Source organism: Sarcophilus harrisii, chromosome 1 (assembly GCF_902635505.1).
Source record: "Sarcophilus harrisii chromosome 1, mSarHar1.11, whole genome shotgun sequence".
Taxonomy (NCBI): domain Eukaryota; kingdom Metazoa; phylum Chordata; class Mammalia; order Dasyuromorphia; family Dasyuridae; genus Sarcophilus; species Sarcophilus harrisii.
The window spans coordinates 385,117,815-385,135,750 of NC_045426.1; the positions used below are offsets into that span (position 1 = coordinate 385,117,815).

The following is a 17,936-nucleotide window of genomic DNA, read 5'->3' on the forward strand; positions in this document are numbered from 1 at the left end:
CAGCATGAGAGAAAGTGCATAAGGTACTAAGTAAGAGGCCATGGATGCAATGTCTTTTAGAAGACTTGTTAATTCCAGAAGATGGAATAAAAACATTTTAATGAAAGATTCAGGATTAAGAGGGGTCTATTAAAAACAGAGTGGGAAATCCAGAGGGCATACTTGAACACAAGGGGAGAAGAGGATATGGATTATGGACATTTAGGACTGAAGTGTCTGAGGATGAGTTTATGGGGGGAGAAGTAGCGGAGAGAAGGGAATTTTCCCTTAGTAGATGGCACAGAGAAGGGGAAATGGAATAGACTGCTTGTCTGCCATGGTTGGGAGAAGGACTAGTAGATCTGCACCCCTGTTCCCCAGGGTACAGTATAGCATCAATACATGGCAATGGCAGGGCAACTAGTTGGTATAATAGATGGAGTCATAAAGATTCAGCTTTGTGAGTTCAAATCTGGCCTCAGACACTTCCTAGCTGTGTGATCCTGTGCAGGTCACTTCACCTTGTTTACCTCAATTCCTCATCTGTAAAATTAGCTAGAATTAAGAAGTGGCAAACCACTCCAATAACTTTGCCAAGAAAACCTCAAATGTGGTCATGAATAATTAGACACAAATGAAACATCTGCATAACAACATAGGACAATGGCATATGTTTTCACAACTGATCACTCCATACATAGGGAAGCAAAGAGAAGAATCCTCCAAAAGTTCTTTCTTGGCATCTATGGAAGTAAATAACTGGCATTTTCTGACCTAGTTCACACAATATCAACTAACAGATGAAGTGTTCTAGTGAATACTCCACAGTAGAAGGAAGTCCTCAGATTCCAATCTTTGAATCTTGGGAAAATGGGAATAATTATGGCTATCATCTTCATCTAACTGGGTTGTGAGAACCAAATGAGATGATGTATGTAAAGCACTTTTCCAGTCTTTAAGTGTTGTGTAAACATCATTTGATTATTATTACTAGGTTATTTTTATCAGCAGCAGCATCACTGCTATCATTGCCACTAAACAGGAAGACTACTATGAAGAGTTGGAATTAAAATTGTTCCAAGAGTTTATAGGACAGAACCCGAGGAAGAAATAGGGTTTCCCCTTAATATAGATCAGAAAATTGAGACAAATAGATAATTTCTCCAAAATCACACAGCATAAAATTGGCTTTTAAGTTTGTAGTTCAGTTAGTTTTCAATTACAATATGGAACTGGAAATTCAGTCTAAATAGATGTCTTGTATTTTAAGTCTTTATTTGCTCCTTTGTATGCATTCCTTACCCAGGGAGTACCCTTTTAGTTTGAATCTATTTCTCTTTTAAATAAAAATAAAAATAAAAGTGGTACCTTTATTTATTTTGAAATCCAAAATAAAATTCAAACAATTTAAAAACGGTGGTTGTCATGGCTTGAATATGATAATATAATCTTTATGATTAAAGGCAAAGTATTGCCTTCATATTAGATACCTATATTTTTATTGCTTTTGAATATCTAACTAAAATAGTATTTGAACTTTTTGTGGGCAAATGATGTATCCAAACACTTTATATACAACTGATGTCTATGCCTCATCAGTTAAACTGGTTATTATGACTTAAGTTATTATGACTTAATCAAGCCAAGATCAATGTCCAATCCCTATGAGTTATAGATTACATTAGTCCGCCAAACTGCACCCATATTGGTATTATCTGTCATAATAATCTTTTTAAAAACAGCCTTGTCCTGGAAGTCAGGGGATCCCAGTTTCTAAACTCAAAATTTTAGATCTACTAATTTAACTCTCATTCAGCTTGTGTATGAGGAAATTATAGGCCAAAGAAGTCAAGTCAGAAGCATTTATTAAATACCTACAGTGTGCCAGGCACATGTACTAAGCATTAGAGATACAAACAAAGGCAAAGGACAGTACATTCCCCTAAGAAGCAAACAGTTTGATGAAGGAGGTATTATTCAAACAGCTATATACAAATAAGATGTGTATAATCAGTTACACCCACATACACATATATACAAATATATAAGTATGTGTGTGAATGTTGTATATACATACACATATATGTTTATGTGTGGATAGCTAGATAGAAAACTGGATGAATGGATGGATAGATAGATAAATAGATGAATGGATAGATAAATAGATAAATGGGTAGACAAATGGATGGATGAATAGATGAATGGATAGATAGATAGGTTGATAGATAAATAGATTGATCCAATCAACCAGTTGGACACACTAACTTGACTGTAACATCATGATATCATTTTGGTCCTCTTCAAGAACGAAGGACAACAACCAACCAGGCAAGTAGGTAGATAGATAAGTAGGTGGGTAGGTAGGTAGATATGTAGATAGGTAGGTAGGTAGTAAGTAGATAGATAGATAAATGAAAAGATAGGTAGAGAGATGAATAGATAGATAGATAGATTAATAGATGGATAGATAGTCCCAGAGGGAAGGCACTAGCTTTAAGAAAGATTTAAAAGGGCTTTTTATAAGTGAGTTTTTAGACTTCAGGAGACCAGGAAAGAGGAACAACTGGGAGATGAAATTTCTTATCCATGGAACAGCAAGGAGTCCAGTGGGAATGGATAGGAGAACTCATGAAGAGGAATAAGGTAAATAAAGATTAGGAAAATAGGAAGGGGCCATTTATGGAGGGCTGCAAAAACAAAAGAGATTTTGTATTTGATTCTAGAGGTAATAGGGATTCATAGGAATTTATTGAATAGGGGTGTGACATGGGCTGGATCTGATCAGATCAATTTGACATCTAGGTAGAGGATGGACTGGAGAGAGAAGGGAGTTGAAGCATGGAGATGAAGCAGTAAGTTACCGCAACAGTCCAAATGTGAAATGAGGGGGGCCTGTACCAAGATATTGTCAGCATCAGAGGAGGAATTATAGTTATGGTATAATGAAAAGGATGTGGCAATTAAATGAACCATACAAGGACATATAGATAATAAACAATGGAGTCAGGATTGGAAAAATTCAGTGCCTTTTCCATTTCACTATGCCTCCTCACTGATTCTAAATAGGCAATACAATTATTATTACCTAAATGTTTAATGAAAATTTTTTGTAGCTTACACATGAGTTTAAAGTTGAATGGCAGATGAATGGATGGCACAATGACTAGAGTTCTGGAATATCTGAGGGTGAATTTGGCCTTAGACTCTTAGCAAGCTATGTCAACCTGCACAAGTCACTTAACCATTATCTGACTCAGTTTCTTCATCTGTCAAATGAAGAAAATAATCATACCTTCCTTCCAGAGTTGTTGTGAGATAATAATTAACAAATGAAACAGTATTTATAAAGTGCTTTGCAAATCTTAAAACACTTTTAAAATTAAATGAATGATGATGATGATAATGATACAGTTGAGTTGTTATCATTGTTCAGTTGTGTCCAAATCTCTGTAATTCCATTTGGGAATCTACAGGAGTAGTTTCATTTCCTTCTCCATCTCATTTACAGATGAGGGAACTGAAGCAAACAGGGTCAAGTTACTTGCCCAGACTCACTTAATAAGTGTCTGAGGCTGGCTTTGAACTCAGATCTTCTTGACTCTAAGCCCAGCACTCTATCCACTGGGCTACCTAGCTGCTTAATATAGTAGAGTACTATATTTTTTTTTAAATAAAAATCACTCATAATGATTCATTCATTCATATACTTTATAGGTTTAATGGATCTTTTTGTAAGTTATCATTCAATTCCATCATCAATCAATCTTGTGGTTATAATCTCCATAACATTTCTAGAATTGAACTCCTCTCTACTTACAAAGCCATACCTTGGTTCAGGCTTTCAAAACCTCTTGCCTGGATAACTGACTTCCTAATTGATCCTGCTGCCTCAGTTTTCCTCCTACTCTAGTCCATCCTACACATAGCTGTCAGTTATTTTTTCTTTACTAAAGATCAGAGCAAGTCACAGACTCATTCAAAAAGCTCCAAAGATTCCCTATAGGATAAACTATAAACAACTCTGGTTTTTAAGTCCTTCGCAACACGGGCACAATTTTTCTTTCTATCATTCTATATCATTTCTCTCCCTGCATTCTACAATTTAAGCAAACTGGCCTTCCCTCTGTTCTTCATTCATGGCACTCTATTCCCTCTCTGTTCCATCCATTTGTACTGGCCAACCTCCATGTCTAATGTGTGCTTCTTCTTTACCCTCTATCTCATAGGATTCCTCTTTTTCTTCAAGACATGACTCATGACATTCCCAGTCCATCCAAATGCTAGTGGACCCCTTCCTTAGCTCTCTTGAAGATAGTTATCTAATATTAATTTTGTATTTATTTTGCACATGTTTCTTCTGCAAATACTTAAATTATATATTTTGTCTCCCCTGATAAAGTATTAACTCCTTAAGAGTGGAGATTGTTTCATTTTTTTTTTTGTATGTGTTTCTAAGTACTTAGAACATACAATATCTGATACACAGTAGATACTTAAAGAATGTTGACTTTTTGTTTGCATACATATTTTATAATACATTGGGTACCTTATATAACGAACTTTTACATTTATTCTAACTTTATATGATTTGGAGAATAATTTTTATCAACTTGGCTCTGTTATTAGCTACTTGAAAAAACTTTGGTGAATCACTTCCTGTTTCTGGGTTTCAACTTGATCTGTAAGGTTCTTTTTAATTACTAACATTTTGAGATTTTAAAACTATAGATTGAGCATCACAAATCCATCCTTTTTCCTATAACTGGAAGTATCTTAACACTTTGATGTATAAAAATAGCCTTAAATATGCCATATTGATAATGGGTCAGAAGTATCATAGAATTACAAAGAACTCAACTTGGAAAGAGGCTTAGAAATTATCAGATTCACTCCAGCCATTTTATTTGAGAGAATACCAAGACTTCTAAAAGTCAAATGCCTTGGTCAAAGTTGCAAAGCCAATTAGTGAGACATCCAAAACTTGAACCCAATTCTTTTGACATATAGTTCAGTGCTCTTTCCATTATACCATTTAAATATCATTTTTATCAACAAACTATGTAAAACTTGTGGATGTCTATGTATCTATTTACTCTTATCCATTAAATACCCAAATTATAGCTATTAGAAATGTACAGTATTGTGGTGGGCCTTACCGCCTCCATTTTTGTAGCAGAGATAAGGAAATCTCCAAACATTAGCAAGGTCTACAGCAAAGCCAATCACAGAAAGGAGAAAGTCAATCTTTTTGCTCCAGGTCTCTCTTTCTTCTGTTTCAATGCTGGTTTGGGTTGGGTTAATGAGAGTTGAATTGGTGAATTGCATTCCATTTTGTTCTTTAACAAGAATGAGCTCCATTTCTTTGGGGCCCATGGCATTAGATTCTTTAGCTGGGGTCACTACTGAAGACATCTGTCCCACTGGGGATCTAGCTTTAATACGCACAGATTTGGGAATGAAGAAATATTATGAAGTTTCTCAGCTTCTCTCTGTGTCGGTCATCAATATAAAACAAAGAAAGAAAATTATTTAACAGGCAAGAACCACTTGTAGATATACCATATATTATGTGACATTAAACATGATGGAATAGAAAAGGGAGATAATGGAGAACCAAGCTATAAAGCACCTATTAAAGGGAAAGGATTATAAATATAAATGTACTCCTTACATTGAAAAATAAAATGTAACTATTCTAATTTGGTGTTTCAGTTTTGAGTTTGTTTATCAATAGTAATTTAATATTCATCAAGATCATATAGCAACAAACCTTTAAAAATAACATATGCTTTAAAGTTCATTCTAAAAATATAAAGCAAAATATAGATAAGCAAAATCATTTGAAAATTGTAAATAAAAATGTAGTTAGCTGTGACAACACAAAATCAAAGACACCACCAAACTTTTCTTCTGTGAAGACCTACTGATATAATATTCACCCCATATAACTTCTCTTACATTCCTCTTCCTCCAAATATCAAAGAAATGTGCACATGGCTTCAAGATTTATATTATCAACTATCAATTCAAAGAGAGAAAACCCAGAAGCATCCAGTATATCTGGAAGCTTTATCATATAAGTAAATTTCTTTGTAGCATATTAAAAGGGCACCAAGATACCTCAGTTTTACTCATGATTAAGACAATATCTGTTTTTAATATGATGCTTCCCTCCCAATATTTACAACCCAACAGGAAAAGCTGGGTTAAAATACTCATTTGGTTCAACTTCCAATTTGAATCATAGCTTTCAAGTTCAACGAGAAATTAAAAAGTCACACATTCAAACCCCATTGGAATAGTTCCTTTTAAAGATAAGAAAACTGAGGTCCAGAAAAGTTGTGACTTCCTCATGGTTATTTAAGCAAGTAACAAGATTTGAATTCAGGTCTGCCCACTCCAAGCCCACACACCTTTATCCTATCATGTCACCTTATCATGTAACATTCTTCTCCACAAGAACATGGAATTGTAAAAATGATGGTCATCTCTGAGGTGATTATTTCCAACTCTTTTCCAGACGAAATCACCTTAAGGTCAATTATTTCCTTTTTGTTAAACATTTTGCAATGTTTGACTCATGTCTTTCCCCAAGGGCAAAACCAGCACATAGATTTCTGTTGCTTAAAGATACATTTGGTTTAACAAATACCTAAGAAAAAAACTCTAGTAGTCAGTGGCATTATTCTGCTATATTTCAAAGCTTTGACATTTGTGCTTTGTAAAAGGTCATTTAATTTGTTTCTTCTTCAGCCATGAACTTGAAATGAAAAGTAAGTACATCCATTTAACACACACCCACTAACCACGTTTTGGACATAGGTGCACACAAATCCCAAAGTAACAGGTGCAGAAAGTAAGTATTTTTTCCCCTCTTTAAAGTGCCATGGATGTTCAACCTCTTTGCCCTCTAAAAAGAGAGATTTCCACTAAGTTCAGTGGAGAGGGGGCAACAGGGCACGTTTTCCTTTTGCTTTCTTGAGTACTGTGACATCAGAGGCAAAGATTTCCCCAGCTGGGCATAAAGCAGACACACCACCCTAGCCCCCAATGAATCATTTTTCTTACAAAGCTCTGTAGACAGTGTATTTGTTAAGAAAATTAATTTTGTGTATGAATATTGGGGGTTATGCTTGCCGATCACAGTTCCCTTTATGTCTTTGGGAGGAACGATCAGACTCTTTATGTACTGTCAGATTCTCTGATTCACTAAAGAAGAAATCATGACACAAAACCAACATCAACAAACACGTACTGGCTGCCCACTGGGTGAACCACACTATACTCTGAAGAGACCCACTGTTTAAAGGGGGGAAAAAATTACAAGTCAGTGCCCTGAGAAAAATGGATAGGATTGTTTTCTCTGGACCTATGATTTCCCTTTATTTGTTTCCTTGCATGGCATATACTCGGTAAACTGCAGCAGCTCCTCCCAGTTCACCAGCGCTTTAGAAAAAGCAAGATTGAGAAGAACGAGATTTCTTAGGGTAATTGGGCAGTGGAGTCCCAGACTCCGGAGAGGGGATGTTGCCCGAACGCCCAAGAAATGAGTTTCTTCTGAGTTTGAGAGAGGACCGATTCTCTTAAAGACACGACTCTGGCTTCAAAGTAGCGGAGCACAAAACAAAGACATCTCTTCACTTTTTCCAGGGGCTAAATGGCTAAAGAAACAGCGCAGAATGGTAGCCCAGTTTATCTTAAACAGGTCTATTCGTGCCCACGTTTATGTTTTTCAACAATTCCGACTAGAACTTTCAATACTAACTCTTTATAATATTACTTTTCGGGAAGTGGGAGTGCTTTCTACTTGCCACGGTCTCTAGCTACCTTTTCTCTAAATCGCTGCCTCTGCTGACCCTCATCCTCAAACCCACGTGGAGACAGGTGAAAGTTCTCTTACCCTAAGGGACACCCTGTCCTCTGACTCCCAGTCACGGAGAAATCGTTCTTCAAGACAAGCTGGGATGGTTCAGGGAGGTGGATGCAAAGCCCCTCTCGCAAGAAAAGGCTGACCCGAAGGAACAATGGGGAAAGTAGGCAATGTGGATAGATGTGGGAGCTTGGGGGAAGAAGGTTGGAGTCCGTAAGACCCCGAGGCATAGAGGTGGATGGACACAGATGCAGCCAAGTAGGTACCTAACCCCAGTGAGGGGGTCAAGGGCTTCTCCCCGAAAGGCTTCCTTACCTGGCTATGGAGGAAGATGTCCCTCCAGATTATTATTTTTCCCCCAAGACTCGACAGGTTTGTCTTAGTTTCACCTTCACAGAAGGACTTCCAAGTCTGTGGGACTGCCTAGCAGACTTGTCTGAAGATTTGAGCCAGTGGGGACGCCCTTTGGCTCTCTTCGAGACCTCAAGGTTTCTTTCTATCTCATTTTAGGGTTCCCAGCTCTGAGAGCCGGGTCTCCTGCTTCGCCCCGCCCCGCCCCGCCCCGCCCTACCTCACTCTTCGCTTTCCACTCCTAGACCAAATTCCTCCTCCCTTCCCCCATCCCTCACCCTCGCCCTGAACTACATAGATAGATGCCTTCTGACCTCCAGCTCGTTCCCAAGTCTAAGGCTCTTAGAATACTGAAATCAAGTGGTCGACTTCCCCACCTCCATTCTGCCCTTCTTCCCTTTCCCTCGAGGAGTTTGTTTTTGAAGTAGGGGAAGCGAGAAGCAGAGAAATGAAGAGACTAGCCCACCCAACATTCCCTGCACCCTGTTTTCAGAACTGCAAGAAGATCTCTGCATTAAAAGTTTAGTTCCAAAATTTTAGAGAATTGGCTAGAGAGAGATTCTGCTTCCTCTCTGGGGGGGAAAAATCCCCTTTTCTAGGTCCTCAGATAAAGCCCTAACTTCATGCACCGGACTAAGCAAAATTCCAATCACCAAGCTTCCTAAAATCTCCCAAATTCTCTAGGAGAATGAGTTTTAGTAGCTGAACCACATCACCTACGTTTAATCGCTATGAATCAAAGTTCAGGCCTTTCGCTGTAGTTTGTTTGTGTGAACGTTTTGAAGGAGGATTTGATCTAATCAGAAAGAGGTAGTTTGAGCAGACTGCATTGGAAACCTACTTACTACCTAGGTAGGCAAATTTATGTAATGGAAAGAGGGCTGCATTTGGAGTCAGGAAGACCCTTTGGATGACTGAGGGTAAAACACTTAATCTCTCAATTTGCCCATCTGTTATGTGGGGGTAGGCAGAATATTACATTCCTTCCATCCATAAATCTATAACTTCTTAAAACTATCTTGGATATTTACTAGTTCAATTGTCTTGGAAATTAAAAAAAGAAAACCTCTTTAAGTTGCTTCATTTGTAAAATGAAAACAATAATAGTACTTCGGGATTGCTTTGAACTTCAAATGAGGTAATGTTCGTAAAGTGAGTTTCAAAACTTAAAAGTACTTTATATATGTAACCTATCTACAAACCTTTTTTTCTTTGCACAAAGACTGGAGTACTTGATAAACTAAACAATTTGTCTTTTATGTTTAAGAAAAGCTGAGCTTTTCTTAATATGTATCAAATGTAAAAATTTCTGTTATTATGAGTTCTATTCAAAACATAACCTGAGTCCAATTTAGCGATTCTTCTAACTACAATCTCCTCTTTACGCTCCCAGATTCATAGATTATTAGAGCTGGAAAGCAGTTTCGATTTGATCTAATTCAACTCCCTTCTTCTGCATCTAAGGATATGAATTAGTATACAAATAAGGACGCCCAGAGAGGTGATTTGATTTAAGTAAAGTGACTTGTGGCACAAATGATAGTTAGTGGCAGCATCAGTACTGGGGCTTCCTGAATTTCCCCAGTACCTCTTTCCTCCACACAACTACTGACTTCGTTGGGACCTGTTTGACCAGCTCGAGAAGTTGGGATGGAGCTCCTGGAAGGCCTGCCCCGAAGTCTCGATTAAAAAAATATATACTCATTTTTCCTTTGTCTAACTCATTATGGAGCACTCAGAGAATAAAATCCAGCAGGACTGGGGTACACCAGGCAGCTTTTTGCGAAGAGGGAAAGGGAGATCAAAACGACCCTTCATGTCACTTACCTTTCAGGCAAACCTCCCAGATCTTTGCGTTGAAGCTAAGCGGAGCCCCCTAGGCATGTCAGACCCTCCAGCGCCCAGTATCAGAGTCCCAGCTCAGGATATTTCCACACAGATGTCAGGTTCTCCGCCCCCATTCGGGCTCCGTGGTCTATCCAAGATTTTCCGTTTTTTTTTTCGGTTGTTGATCTAGCTTTGCTGTATGCACTGTCTTTAACCCTCCTCTCTTCTCTTTTTAGCTGGGAGCTCCCAATAGCAATGCTTGGGGCGCAAGTTGACTCCGAAGAGATTAGCAAGAAGCTCAGTAGCCACTCTTCCTTCTCTAAGCAGAAAAAGTGCTAGCACAATGTCGCGTGAAAACGCGCTGCATCCTTCTTTCCTTTGCTCACCCCACCACTTTCCACCCCAGCTCGCAAAGATGTTTGCAGAGGAGAGAGCGTACCCTCAGTAGTTAAGCTATTTATTTCCTTGAGGCTAACTGAATCGGTCCAGAGGACTGGTTGTCGTAACGGCTGCAATTGCTGGATACTGTTTTCCAAGACAGTTGCGATTAATTGAATTGCATGGAGTCCCTAGGGCTGAACTAGAACTCTGAAACAGACTACTGGTTTAGAAGAGAGAGTTTCGTAATACTTTACAATACAAACATTCAATTCAACTCAATTAAATTCAATAAACATTTACTTGCAATGCACTGGGCATTAAAAAAAAAGGCAGTCATTGTCCTCATAGAGCTTATATTCTAAGAAAGGAGTGGGGAAGGATGCATGTACAAGCAAGCAAATATAACGAAAATACAAAATAATTTCAAGAAGGAGAATGTCTTTTAGTCAGGACAGGTCTCGTGTGTGCTCACTTGAGTTGTGCTTTGCAGGAATCTAGGACAGAAGAGAGGAGGCTGTGCATTCCAGACCTGTATAAAGTCATGAAGGAGAGAAATGAAATATTCTCTATCAGCAGCTAGCAGATCATTTGATTAGAAGGGAGAGTTCTTGAAGGAAACTTAATAGAAAATAAGAATGGAAAGGGAAGCACATTCCAAAAAGATCATAAACGAAAGGAAAGGATCCACATGTGCAAACATGTTTGTAGCAATCCTTTTCAATCCTTTTTTTTTTTTTTTTTTTTTGTGGTGGCAAGAAACTGGAAATTGAATGAATATTCATCAGTTGGGGAATGGCTGAATAAGTTATAGTATATGAATATAATGGAATATTATTGTTCTATGGGAAATGATATGCAAGCTGATGTCAGAAAAACCTGGGAAGACTTACATGAACTGATAATGAATGAAGTGAGCAGAATGCTGTGAACAGTGTACACAGTAGCAAGAAGATTATGTGATGATCAACTGTGATGGACTTGACTCTTCTCAGCAATATGGTGATTCAATACAGTTCCAATAGATTTGGAATGGAAAATGCCATCTGCATCTAGAGAACTATGGAGAGTTAATGTGCATTAAAACATAGTAATTTCACCTTTTTATTGTTGGTTGGTTGTTTGCTTGTTTTTTCTTTCTTGTGTTTTTTTTTCCCTTTTGATCTGACTTTTCTTGAGCATGACAAATATGAATATATTTTTAAAAAGTTGCACATATTTAACCTATTTCAGATTGCTTGCTGTCTATGGGAAGTAAAGGAGGGAGGGAGAAAAATTTGGAACGCAAAATTTTACAAAAATAAATATTGAAAACTAACTTTACTTGTATTTAGAAAAATAGAATGCTATTTAAAAAAAAGGGAAGTACATTGCAAAAATATCATGTAAGCATTAAACAAACTACTAAGTTGAAGGCTTTGTGCTAGGCACAGGCACTATATTGTTCTCAAAGAGCTTAAAACCTAATGAAAGGAGTCAGTATGATGGGTTATCATGACATGCAAATTGGGCAAGCTATCCCAGCATCATCTCCTCCAGACTCTAATGGAGTCATCTCAGCGCTCTAAACCTAAGAGGCTTTGGAATAACAGAAATTCTAGTCTAACGTCCAATGTCATCATCCAGAGATTCAACTCTTTGTAGAGTCTGTTGTTCAATAGTGGCTGACCTTTTATGACCCTATTTTGGGTTTTCTTGTCAAAGATAGATTGTCATTTCCTTCTCCAGCTCATTTTACAAATGAGGAAACGGAGGCAAATAAAGTGAAGTGGCCTCCCCAGGGTCACACTGTTAGTAATTATCTGAGATCAGATCTGAATTCAGGAAGATGAGTCTTTCCAACTCCAGCCCAGGTATTGTCTCCATTTCACCATCTAGCTGCTCTCCTTTGGAGATCAACTTGACAAATATTAGTCTGTCAGGAAATAAACATCAATTAAGCACCACTATGTGCCAGCTACAGTGATAAGTATTGGGAATACAAAGAAAGCAAAAAACAACCCCTGCCCTCAAAGACAGCTCAATATGATGGGAAAAGATAACACATTAGAAGATACTCAGAAGGAAAGGTCATAGTGTGGGCATGATAAAGTTCAGAGGACCAAAGTTATGGGACAAATGTTGAGACAACTGGAAGATCTGAGAAAACCTTCCAGATATTTGCTCTTCACTCTCTCCAATCAGAGGGAGGGAAGGACTCCAGGGCAGGGGATACTGAGTAGTTTGAATTTCACAGTTGGATGTGATGTTACAGGATGATGAGTTTCCAGAGACTTAAATGCTCCTGCAATTGGTGCAACATTTTTTGAAGAGCCTGAAAAGGAAGTTTTTGAACACCAAAGTTGTGGAGACTATCAAGTAGTTCAACAAAAATAGATATAATCAATGGAAATGATATTTAAAAAGAGATGCTGAACTCCAAGGACCACGGGGACCTTTCTATTTCACTTGGAATTGAAATCTACCCTATGCTTTGTCTTCTCCATTGGAATGTGATCTCATTAAGAACAAGGCCTATCTTATTTTTCCATTTGATAAATGCTTGATTCATCCACTCATTCTTACTCTCTTAGCCTTTAGCCCCCACATTGTATTCTTTTTTTTCTCAACAGTATTTTATTTTCCCAAATAGACATAATTTCCAACATTTATTTTTGTAAGATTTTGTGTTCCAAATTTTTCTCCCATCCTTCCCTTACCTTCCCCCTCACCAAGACAACAAGCACTCTGATATAGGTTAAACATGCACACTCCTTTTAAACATATTTCCATATTTGTTCTTTTTGAACAAGAAAAATCAAATCAAAAGGGGAAAAACACGAGAAAGAAAAAAGCAAGCAAGAAAACAAACAAATAAAAGGTGAAAATATTATTCTTCGATCCACATTTACTCTCCCTAGTTCTCTCTCTGGATGAGAATGGCATTTTCCATCCCAAATCTGTTGGAATTATCTTGAATTACTGCCTTGCTGAGAAGAGCCAAATTCATCACAGCTGATCATCACATAATCTTGTGGTTACTGTGTACAATATTCTCCTGGTTCTGTTCACTTCACTCAGCATCAGTTCATGTAAATCTTTCCAGGTTTTTATGAAATTAGCCTGTTCATCAGTTGTTATAGAACAATAATCTATTATATGAATTTACCATATTCCATGGTATATGAATATACCATGATATATACCATGAATATACCATGAATATACCATAACTCATCCAGCCATTCCCAACTAATGGGCAGCCACTCAATTTCCAACCCCTTGCCACTACAAAAAGAGCAGCTGTCAACATGCTTGCACATATGGATTTCTTTCCTTATTTTATAATCTCTTTGGGCTATAGACCCAGCAGTGACACTGCTGGATCAAAGGGCACCTACAGTTTTATAGCCTCTTGGGCATAATTTCAAATTGCTCTCCAGAATGGTTAGATCATTTCACAATTCCACCAACAATGCTTTATTGTGGGCCATTGTTTTCTGAGAGTAGCTGCCCACTAGCAAATAAACAGTGCATAATATTACTAAAGAATAGTAGATAGTGTTATATTCAGTCAGGAAGATTTGTGTTCATATTCTTCCTTAGATGCTCTGGTGTGACCTTAGCTGAGAAAAGTCATTTAATCTCGATCTCTTTCAGTTTCCTTCAGTTCAGATAATAATCCTCATTTTACAGATGAGGAAACTGAAGGAGACAGAGTTTTTATGAGGATCAAATGAAACAGTATTTGTGGACTGCTTTTCAAATTTTAAAATATTATGAAATTTTTAGCTATTATTCTTCTTAAAAGGAGGAAAACATAACCAATCCCTAAGCAATATTTTTATCAGTGAAACTGATGATTTTGTACAGCCCCTTCTTCGATTAAGACCAATTTCACTTGCAAGGTATGATAATCATCTTCCCCATGTCAAGATCCTCTTCAAGGATAAGCAATAACAATGCTAAAGATATATGTAAATCTTTAGTTACAACACTAATAGCAGGTGTTTCCCTTAAAAGGCATCTGTTCTACATTTCCTGACTTTACTGTTCTCTGGAAGTTGATGGGGAAGTGCGTTTTTATACTCTTCCCAAACTAATAATAATTTCTCATGATATCCTTCTAGAACTCCAGGAGTTTCACAGAGAAGTCAAGAAAGAAGATTATTTATTGTGACACTTTATCTGTGAAGATGTGGGGAAATCCATTGAACATCTTTCTCTTCCCACAATTGCCACTATCACTCTTACAAACCCATCTTTTTTCTTACAAGTTATCAGCCCTATCAGCACATAAATCTTGGAGTAGACACACTTTATTTGTCTTAGATACTTAACAAGAGAGGGGAAAGGATGGAAGAGCTCACTATTCATAAATAAAACAACTTTTGGACTGTGTGATCCTGGGCAAATCACTTAACCCCAATTGCCTCAGGGGAAAAAAAAAACAACTTTGGCAAGCTACTCTCTTCTCAGTGTATCTCTACAACTATTCTCTCATACTTAAAGAACAGCTCTAGGCTTACAATGTTTGCTTACCATGTGACCCATAGCCCATGAATCTTGCTGAGCCTCAGATTTTTTATCTATAAAGAGAAGGGGGCAAGCTTCTATTAAAAGCCTACTAAGTGCAGCTAGGTGGCAAAGTGAATAGAGTGCTAGACCTGGAATGAGGAAAACCTGAGTTCAAACCTAACCTCAGACCCTTACAGCTATGTGACCCTGGACAAATGATTTCACCCTATTTGCCTCAGTTTCCTCATCTGTAAAATGAACTGGAGAAGGAAATGTTAAGTCATTCTAGTATCCCTGCCAAGAAAACCCCAAAGAGTTGGTATGATTGAAATGACTGAATAACAAATAAATAAATATGCCAGGCAATGTCAATTGTATAGAAACTTAAATTGCTGTCTGCATCAGTTTCCTTATCTGTAAAATTGAGCTAATAGTAACATCTACTTCCCAGAGTTGTTCTAAAGTTAAAATGAGACAATATTTGTAAAGTACTTTGTAAACCTTAAAGCACTATATAAATGCAAACTATTTTTATTAAAAGGGGATTAACCTAAAGGGCAGTTAGATTACAAGTATTATCTTATTTGATCTCCACAACAGTCCTATGAAGTGGATGATGCTATTACCCCCATTTCACCATCAAGGAAACTGAGGCAGATATAAAGTGATTTGCCTAGGATCACAGAGATAGTAAGTATCTGAGGCAGGATTTTAATGCAGGTTTTCCCAATTCTATATCCTGTGTTTTTTCCACTGAGCCATCTAATTGCCCAAAATAATAACATGGAGATAATACCTGTGGTACTAAACCTCACATAACTCCCCTTCCTTCCAAACAGACAGGTTGGAAGGATCAAATAAGATAAGGTATGTAAAGGGCTTTGTAAACTTTAAAGCACTATACAAAGGTCATCTATTATTATGAATTATTCCCGAAGTCTCAGAGGAAGTAGCTCTTCCACTCACAGGATAATCCCTGTGCTATGTAGATCCTGTTCCTTCTCAGACCCAGGGCACTTTGCTCCCTTATTTATATCATTCCTCTCCCACAGCACTTTTGAGTTTTCCCCATCAAACTGCCTTCTTGCCACTTAACTGAAAACCTTCCCTATATTGGGGGGAAAACAACCTTGACCTTAAATTCCTTTGCAACCACTCCACTATTCTTTATCTTTTTATAGTCACAATTCTTGTATGTGTGCTAGATCCATAATAGTTCCAATTGCTCATCATTTTCTAACTTAAAAATTTACTTCCTACTCTCTGGAGAGTGGGGCACACACATGCCATTGTACACAGGAAAAAGTGTAATATGAGTATGTTCATACTATATTTAAAATATTGCCACTAAGCTATTTTTTTCTACTGTTCCTTGATATTTGGTGTATGTGGAGGAGGGCAATAGGATAATCTGGGTTAAATGACTTGCCCACATAGATAGCAAGTGTCAGGTGCCTGAGGTTGGTTATGAACTCAGATCCTCCTGATTTCTGATTCTTGACTCCAAGACAACCTTGACTCCAAGGCTGGTGCTTTTTCCACTTCATTACCTAGCTGCCCTTGCTTCATGATATTTTGCTAAATTTCTTTAGCAGGAAGAAGAAAAACCCTTTGCCTATGAAATACATCTTATTGTTATTCAGTCCTATGTGACTCTTCATGAACCTGTTTGAGGTTTTCTTAGCAAAGATACTGGAATAGCTTGCCATTTCCTTCTCCAGTTTATTTTACAGATGAGAAAACTGAGGCAAACAGGGTTAAATAACTTGCTCAGGGTCACATAACTAGTAAGTGTCTGAGGCCAAATTTGAATTCATGAAGATGAGTCTTCTTGACACTGGTCCCACTGCTCTATACAGTGTGCCATTTAGCTGATTCTTTTATAAAATAATAGTTTGCATTTATATAATTTTTTTAAGGTTTCCAAAGTGCTTTACACATATTATTTCATTTTAACCTTATAACAACTCTGGGAAGTTGGCACTACTATTAGCTCAATTTTTACAGATAAGGAAATCGATGCAGAAAGCAATTTCAGTTCCCAGCCTTCACAACAAGCCTCACAAGTTTGAATTAAGACCTTTCTTACCCCAGATTCAACTGTCTATCCACTGTAACTCCTAGCCATCTCAAGAGGTATCAAAAGTATATCCGTTTTTATCTATAGAGGCAAGCAACCAAAAAAATAAATCTTTTAAAAGGCTTGGGTCAATCCTTGCTAAAACAAACAAACAAACAAACAAACAAAAAAAAAACGTAAGATGGAAGAATTAGTGCAAGAAAGTTTCTCTCTCATAAGTAATTTCTCTAGTTAGGGAAATGTGTTTCTTCATTGAAATTAAGACCACAGTGTCATAAATATAGAGCTCTTTCATAAAAGAGAAGATTTCAAAAATCTTTAATTTTAGTCATGAAATAAAATGCTCTAAATTAACAAATTCAATTAAGTTTTCAACCTAAATTTAAAAAATGAAAGGATTATATTTTCCCTCAAAAACTGTATAGGGAGGCAAGATGAAAGAGTAGCAGGATGCAGTACAGTAGAACTTTCTGCTACAAAACTCCTCCCAAAAGATCTAGAAAATATACCAGATGAAATAGAAATAACTGTAAGTCATTTGTCTATCCTACATCAGCATAGGGAAATAAACAGAGCTCTGATGACACTGAAGATGGGATATGATGTGAAGCCTTCCAGTGCCCAAAGAGAGGCTCCACCGACTAGAGAAGATGTCCCAGATCCATACCAGGACAACACTTAATCCAAAGGAACACTTTGATCAAGATAAAGACTAGCTTGCAACTTTGTCACCACTTACTCAGTTGCAGATCACAGACCCAGGGCAGAAAGGATTTGTGCCTGGTGGTAATGTTCTAAGGTAAAGAGGTTCTGGGATTTTCCTCCTAAAAAAGGAAGAAATTCAAGGGCAAGTACTAGTAGCATGCAGCTCAGATTCCCAGGAAAAGAACAAAGATTCAGTTCTGGCATCTAATCCAACCAGTAGAGCAATAACTGATATAGGAATCCCAGACT

At 37.4% G+C, this 17,936-nt stretch overlaps 1 protein-coding gene across 2 annotated transcripts in view; it reads right to left on the bottom strand.

Moving 5' to 3' along the window:
• The window catches only part of SLC6A3 (solute carrier family 6 member 3), a 91,841-nt gene extending 81,263 nt beyond the window's left edge, over window positions 1-10,578 (bottom strand). The window contains exons 1-2 of one of the 2 annotated variants that reach the window (XM_031946102.1): window positions 10,028-10,578; window positions 5,136-5,468 (exon numbers count right to left, since the gene is read on the bottom strand). In XM_031946102.1, coding sequence (XP_031801962.1) covers window positions 5,136-5,391 — 256 coding nt within the window. In that variant the 5' untranslated portion in view covers window positions 5,392-5,468; window positions 10,028-10,578. Of the gene's footprint in view, window positions 1-5,135; window positions 5,469-8,164; window positions 8,386-10,027 lie in introns of those variants that run through there. The other variant, XM_023495895.2, reaches the window with a different exon arrangement.
• Window positions 10,579-17,936: the final 7,358 nt, after the last annotated feature.